The sequence below is a fragment of the Triticum urartu genome, chromosome 5 (assembly GCF_003073215.2).
Source record: "Triticum urartu cultivar G1812 chromosome 5, Tu2.1, whole genome shotgun sequence".
Lineage (NCBI taxonomy): Eukaryota > Viridiplantae > Streptophyta > Magnoliopsida > Poales > Poaceae > Triticum > Triticum urartu.
This window is the reverse complement of record NC_053026.1, coordinates 92,379,371-92,387,250: the sequence shown is the minus strand read 5'-3', so window position 1 is coordinate 92,387,250 and position 7,880 is coordinate 92,379,371. Positions and strand designations below refer to the sequence as shown.

Here is a 7,880-nt window from a genome sequence, read left to right as displayed (position 1 = left end):
GTAATGACAACCTCATCATCCTTGGTACCACCGGTTTGCACTGGAGCTGTTGGCTTGTCAGTAGGTTTTGCTGGACCGGTGGAGCTTTCAATCCGGATGGAACCTATGGGCTGATGGATAGGACCTGAGGTATCAGTAGGTCTCTCTTCAGCAATAAGATCATCATCTGGCTGCGGTGGATTGTTGGGAATATCCTCAGAGATAGCCGCTTCAAGAATGACATCTTCTTCGGCCGCTTTGTCCAGGCGGGCCTTCTTGCTTGGCCTAGGTTTGGCCCTGAGAAGAATAATCAAATTAAATATAGCATGTGTTCTAAGGCAATGTACTGCAAACATCACAATAAATATAGCTTACCCAAGCATCGTTTTGAGCGGCGGGAGCTGACTAGTTGATGACTCGCCAGAAGATGAGTGGGAAATAACCTGGTAATCGGAGTCAGACGGATTAAGAGATTGATGAAAGCAGCCCGCTTTAGGACAAGCACTGACAAGCGAATTAGAGACCTCAGAATGACGTTTCTGAACCGGACTGTTCGGTAAATCGGCGGAGGTAACTATCTGGCCGCTGTGCCGGGTGGTGCGGCGAGCTTCGTGTTGTTGAGTCTTCATAAGAAGTTTATGATCCAAATAAGCAAGAGGATGAGAAAATTTAACTTTCCGGTTTGCCTGACGGATTTTTTGTGAAGGCAAAGTTTCTGAATCGGAAGAGAGAATAATTACCTCTGCAACATCCGCGTGGCTGGCTTCGGCATCATCCTGACAAATATCATCATCAATAAGACGCATGGAAAATAAACCAAATTCAGCAAAGAAAAAAATCAAAGTCTTACAGCTGGCGGTTTGTTGGTAGCACAGAAGGAAAGCAGGCCGGTTCTAGCGCAGACGTGTTCCGGTTCATTCAGTATTTTACGCACAGCCTCTGTGATTTCTTCACCGGAGAGCTGGAGTTTTGAGTGTCGCAGTGGGTCATCAACACTATCAGTATACTCGCACATCAAACCGGAGCGCTGACTAAGGGGCAGTATGCTCCATGATATCCAACAGCGAGCGAGATCAACCCCTGTCAAACCGTTGGCCATAAAGGCTCTGAGCTTTGACAGTTGGGGAGCATATTTGCTTCTCTCCTGGGCAGTCAATCTTTGAGGAAAAGGGTGTGTATTGCTGAGCCGCTCTGGACGAAAGCCAGGCAAGGGATTCTCACCAGCAGGGGAGGTGTCTTTGCAGTAGAACCATGTCTGATTCCACTCCTTGGGGTGACTGTGCAGCTTGGCGTGAGGGTATGTGACCTCTTTCCTTTTTTGAATCGCCATGCCACCCAACTCCGTATTGGAGCCATCAGTAAACTCAGTACGGCGGTTTAGATGGAAAAGATCTCTGAATAATTCCACTGTGGGTTCCTCTTGAAAGAACACCTCACAGAGCACTTGGAAGTGGCACATATTTGTAACAGAGTTGGGGCCAGTGTCTTGCGGATGGAGTTGGAAATCAGCTAAAACATCCTGGTAAAATTTAGAACCGGGCGGTTTAAAGCCCCGGGCTAGGTGATCTACGAAAACAACAACCTCTCCTTCACGAGGTGTGGGGGGGGCATTCTTTGCCAAGAGCCCTCCAATGGATGGTATCTTTGCTGCCCAAGGCGCCAATCAGGACTAAATCGTCCAGTTGATCCTCTGTGACGCGAGAAGGGACCCAATTGCACTCATACACTTGCTTGGCCATGGTGGAATCTACAAGGTAGAAGATCCCGGTTCAAAAATGCACTTGATCAAGGTACGTTGGTATGGGCACTGTTAAACCGGAGACAGAACTATCTGAACCGGAGTTTCATGAAGCAACCAACATCTGGCGGTTCAACAAGGGGACTAATGGTATATACCGGTTTGTCAAATTTTTCTACAAAGTTAAACCGCCTGATCTAAGCATTGAACAGTCAAGACTGCAGATGAGTAAGTACGCAAAAACAGATTTCACAAGATTATACTACAGCTTTGGATCTGGAACATGTTTATAAAGGAGATAAATATTCAAAGCCCAAAAGGAGCAGTGCCGAATCAATAAGCAAAGGTACGGATAAGATCTATGGTCTTAATATGCGAAAGTGAAAACGAAGGATAAAAACTACTGCTACACAGAGTGAAGATTCACAGACTCGTCTAAGGATCTATCACATGAACAAGAAACAAGCGACGAACGTTAGAGAACATGGAAACCCTAGAACAGATCTATGATGAAAAGGATAGAAGACTTACCAGAGCTGAGGAAGGAGCGGAAGGTCGCCGTGGTGCTCTAGTACGCTCAGGTCGATGCAGCGGCCAAAGCTGGTGCAGAGGTCGACGGCGGCGGCGGAGCTCTGAAGCTGGGCGACGCGAGGAAGAAGAAGCAGAAGGGCACGAAGGGGAAAAAGAAATGACCCTTCGGTCCTATTTATAAAGCAAGGGACATGGGTCAGGCGCGAAAATCAAGGGGCCACAAGTTTGGAAACAGAGCTATCGCCTCGATTATCGCAGATATATTAAACAAGAAGGTATCATGGATAGTTTCTTGATGACAGATGACGTCACACCGGTTTACAGCAATCAGAGAAGATGACATCATGGCGGTTCACCAAACTACAAGAAGATGTTGAAGCTGAAGTTTTTGCTAAGGATTGACATGAACCTGTTCAAATCAATCCGGGGCCTAATGTTGGGGATATTACTACTGGGCGTAAACCGGCCTATCTGGGCCGGGTTAACTTCATCAGCAGTTAAGTATGTTAAAGCCCATGAAGGTAGATGAGGGCTCAAGACCCATAATCGGTTGAGAGCCTATAGCCGTAAACCGGCGGGAATATGTAACTTGTATTGTAAGTTAGGAATAAGTAGAGACCAAACCGGACACATCTATGAGCCGGTGTTGGGACTCTGTAAACCGACGGGCGTCACCCATGTATATAAGGGGACGACCCGGCAGCGGTTCAAGGACAACAGACAACAACTCGAGACATAGGCGAAGCTTGTTTGCTCCCTAGTCATCGAAACACCCATCAATTCCATCACAACTAGACGTAGGCTTTTACCTTCATCGAAGGGGCCGAACTAGTATAAACTCACTTGCGTCCTTGTGTCCGCTTTAACCCCTTCAAGCTAACCCGTCGCGATGGCTCCACGACTAAGTCCTTTCTCTAGGACATCTGCCGTGACAAAACCATGACAGATATGATCACCTTTAATAAGCTTATCAAGATTTCGCATGCCCACATGGCCTAACCTTCTATGCCACAACCAACCTTTAGAAGATTTAGCAATTAAGAAAGTTCTAGGTTGAGCCTTTTTAGTGAAATCAACAATGTATAGATCACCTCTACGTATACCGGTAAAGACCATTTTATGATTATCTCTACGAAACACTTGGCAATCTACTTCAGTAAATAGGACATTGATGACCCACAAGTATAGGGGATCTATCCTAGTCCTTTCGATAAGTAAGAGTGTCCAACCCAATAAGGAGCAGAAGGAAATGATAAGCAGTTTTCAGTAAGGTATTCTCTGCAAGCACTGAAATTATCGGTAACAGATAGTTTTATGATAAGGTAATTTATAACGGGTAACAAGTAATAAAAGTAAATAAGGTGCAGCAAGATGGCCCAATCCTTTTTGTAGCAAAGGACAAGCCTGGACAAACTCTTATATAAAGGAAAGCGCTCCCGAGGAACATGGGAATTATCGTCAAGCTAGTTTTCATCACGTTCATATGATTCACGTTCGGTACTTTGATAATTTGATATGTGGGTGGACCTGTGCTTGGGTACTTTCCTTCCTTGGACAAGCATCCCACTTACAATTAACCCCTATTGCAAGCATCCACAACTACAAAATAAGTATTAAGGTAAACCTAACCATAGCATGAAACATATGGATCCAAATCAGCCCGTTACGGAGCAACGCATAAACTAGGGTTTAAGCTTCTGTCACTCTAGCAACCCATCATCTACTTATTACTTCCCAATGCCTTCCCCTTGGCCCAAACAATGGTGAAGTGTCATGTAGTCGACGTTCACATGACACCACTAGAGGAAAGACAACATACATCTCATCAAAATATCGAACGTGAATCATATGATGGGTGGGTGGGTGGCCCCCCTCTGGTACTTCTTTCGCCCAATATTTTTTATATATTCTGAAACGTGCTCCCGTGAAGTTTCAGGACTTTTGGAGTTGTGCAGAATAGGTCTCTAATATTTGCTCATTTTCCAGTCCAGAATTCTAGCTGCGGGCATTCTCTCTCTTCATGTAAACCTTGTGAAATAAGAGAGAATAGGCATAAGTATTGCGACATATTGTGTAGTAACAACCCATAATGCAATAAATATCGATATAAAAGCATGATGAAAAATGGACGTATCAACTCCCCCAAGTTTAGACCTCGCTTGTCCACAAGAAAAAGCCGATATCGAAAAATATGTCCACATGTTTAGAGATAGAGGTGTCGATAATATAAAATACGAACATGATGGCATCATGATCATTTTTATAATAGCAACATATATATATATATATATATATATGATGGGTCTATTCTAATAACATCCCTTAAGACCTTATTCTAATAACATTTTCGTCTTATTCTGATAACACCCCGACTAACCCACGCAAAAAAAAGAAACCCACCCCACCTCCACCCACTCCTCCCCTATCCCCTCCACCTTCTTCCTCCCATGCCCCAGCCCCCGATCCACCAACCCACCGTCGCGTCCCCAGGCTGGCGACCTCTCACCGCCACGCCACCTCCCTCCCCTACACCTTCGCGCCACCTCCACCCCCCTGCGCCACCGCACCACCTCGAACCACCTACCCTCCACGCCGACCTGCCCCCGCGCAGGCCAGCCACCGGATCCGCCCATCGCAGTCCTCCCACGCGTGGTCGGCGTCGAATCCGCGCGTCGCCGTCCCTGCCAACCACTTGGCCGAGAGCAGCTGGATCCGCCCTGTCGTTATCCTCCCGCGGCTGCTCGACGACGGATCCACGCCAAGACATCCTGGGGGCGTCCTCTCCGTCCCCATATGAAGGGTAACTTGGCTTCGCAGATCGGATGGTCAGCCGGTGAGCTCGACGGTCGCCGGTGACTCTCCCCTCCCAGTTCCTCCACCTCCTGCCTACCACCATAGAGCGCATCCAGAGGGGCGTGGGGGTGTCCGACGGCCTTCCCTTCCTTGCCATGTCAAACCCCGACCTCCACTCTCGGCGCGAGGAGTGCAAAATCACCCCGGCGAGGTCCACGACGCGTCCATCCCGGTGGCTCGCGTGCAAGGTCTCGGGCACCATGGCTTGTTCAGACGTGGGCGCCATGGTCTCCTGCTACAGACGTGGGAGCCATGGTCTCCTGCTACAGACATGGCGTGCAAGGTCTCGGGCGCCATGGTCTCCTGCTACAGACGTTCGCTACCCCGACGGTGGCAGTTGGCTGTGACGCCTGCTGCAGTCCATACCCAGCGTGGTGGTTCGTTCCCCAGCGGCGACCTTCTGCCCTCCTCCCGATCGTGCTTGGGATCCCACGCGGTGAAGGTCAAACAGCAGTGACGAACCCGTTCAGTTCAGAAAGTTTTTCTTCCTTTTTTCTGAACTTTGGATGTGCAGTGCAGTCGGATGCCGCGAGCAGTGCGCCGCACCTTGATTTTAATTTTGTTTGTGTGTTGAACAGATTCTAGGTTGGCCTTGCAGTTCACTGGCAAGAATCTGCCTCTCCCCTGCATAGATGTAGTTGGCCAGAAGGGCTCTGTAGACCGGCGGTTCAGCTCGCGAATGCTTTCAGTTTGCCGACACCCACATGGTCGTGCAGCTCGCTGGCACACGCAGTCCTCCCCCCAGCGGCATGCAGTACGACACTCTCACTGGTCCAGCCCACTGGCTGCACCTACGCGCGACGACGATGAAGAGCGTGGCGTGCAGCTCGTCGCGGCTCGGCTTGCAGCTCGGCTTGTCGCGGCATGCAGTCCGCTTGGTATGTTGGAGAGGTTCATTTTTCATGAAAAAAAGGTTGATGCAGACCACTTTGAGGAGTACTGTGGTCCACTTCAGTCAAATGCATTTATTTTTTGTAAAAGTATATGCAGTCCGTTTGGGAACTGCTTGCGGTTTGCACGGCTGGTGTGTGAAGTGTGCGATGTGCTCGTGTGTTTCAAAACTCGGTCGATACTATGAAGTGCACGATGTGCTTGTGTGTTTCAAAACTCGGTCGATTCCGTCAAACACATGCAGTGCACTTGGTCCTCGGATGTGGTTCATTTTTGAGAGCGACGATGTTCACTTGTTCCCAAGATGAAAGTGCGAAAAATTTAGCGAAACAACAAGATAGTAGTGCCGTTCACTTGGATATATGTTGAGGTTCACTTGCCCTCGTCTCTGCGGTCCACTCTCATTCATAGAAAATATTGAAAAAAGACAACAAAAACTCGTCTGAGAAAAATTTACGTCCGACAAAAGAATTCATGAAGTTCATTTGACTCTTTGATGCAGTGCGGTTTTCTGTCTGATGCGGTACGCACGTCGAATAGTTCGGATGAGACTAAAAGAAATTCAACAGAAACAAAAACATCTCGAAGAAGTTCTCTTCTTATCGGATGTAGGTCACTCGCTTAGTCCCTACGGTCCACTCGTTAGAAAAAAAGAGAAAAAAGTAAACTTAACTTTTAATAAAATGATGAAACAAACCATGAAGTTCACTTGACTGTCTGATGCAGTGCATTTTCAGTCTAAAAGCAGTGTGGTTTTCTGTCGGATGAAGTTCACTCGTCGATTTGAGTGTCGCGAAAAATAGTGTCCGCATTTCGCTAATTTTAAAACTGCTCTTACACGGTAAGAAATTAGAGAGAGTGTTCTACATGAAAAATTTGCGCCTCGTCGATATCTTTCCAACGGCGTATCATTTGAATCATTTCGACAAGCGGTTTGTAAAAAAATTGCGAAAAATGACCGCTGCCACTTGTCATCCGCCGCACCATTTTCAAAATTAACTTAAAACCGTAAGGAATCTCAAAACCATTTCTATATATGAATGTTGCGCCTTGTCCATAGCTTTCCAACGATGTATTACACGCCTGGTTTTGACAAATGGTTCAAAAAATAGAGCGAAAACAGTACCGAAAATTTCAAAAAAAAAACGTAATTTCGCGATTTAGTAAATTCGAAACTGCTCTTAAACCGTAACGAATTAGAGAAAATAATAAATACGAAAAAGATGCGCCTCGACAATATCTTTCCAACGACATATCATTTGCCTTATTCCGATGAGCGGTTTAGAAAAAATCACGAAAATACGCTTGCTGCCACTCGTCATCCGCCATACCATTTTTGAAACTGCTCTTAAACCGAGAGGAATCTCGAAAAGTGTTCAACATGGCGAAGTTGCGCCTAATCAATAGCTTTTCAACGATATGTTATACGCCTCGTTCCGATAAACGGTTAAAAAATTAGAGCGAAAACAGTACCAGAAAAACACTGCGTGCAGTTTTTTTCGACACGAAGTTCACTTGTGTGAGTACTGCAACACACTTGGTTCAAACAATGACGTGCACTTGCATTGAGCGTGCAGTGCGGAAGTGTTATAAAAATAACTATTCTGATAATATTACCAGAATAGACCGGCTATGTATATATATGTATATATATATATATATATATTGTTATATGATCTCTTATGATAAAGTAACAATTCATTCAAAGTTTCAAGTATGAATCATAAACTTCATTGAAAACTAATAAACTATAATCTCAGTCATTGAAGCAATTGCAATTTATCATAACATCAGAAAGAGTCAATATAAGAGCTTTTCAGCAAGTCCACATACTCAACTATCATTTAGTCTTTCATAATTGCTAATACTCACGCAATATTCACTACAA

General features: G+C 46.0%; 1 protein-coding gene across 1 annotated transcript; it reads left to right on the top strand.

The window, feature by feature from the left end:
* Positions 1–4,664: 4,664 nt before the first annotated feature.
* On the top strand, positions 4,665–6,208 carry LOC125508043. The gene is made up of 2 exons (XM_048672602.1): positions 4,665–5,543; positions 5,680–6,208. The coding sequence occupies exons 1-2, from the start codon at positions 5,354–5,356 to the stop codon at positions 6,177–6,179; spliced, it is 690 nt and encodes a 229-aa protein (XP_048528559.1). The 5' UTR covers positions 4,665–5,353; the 3' UTR covers positions 6,180–6,208.
* Positions 6,209–7,880: the final 1,672 nt, after the last annotated feature.

What these genes read in the sequence shown, in the direction of transcription:
- LOC125508043 (XM_048672602.1), top strand. Translation starts at nt 5,354, where the DNA reads ATGGTCTCCTGCTACAGACATGGCGTGCAAGGTCTCGGGCGCCATGGT. An exon ending in TGGGATCCCACGCGGTGAAG is followed by an intron (nt 5,544 to 5,679) that starts GTCAAACAGCAG and finishes TGTGTTGAACAG; the next exon opens with ATTCTAGGTTGGCCTTGCAG.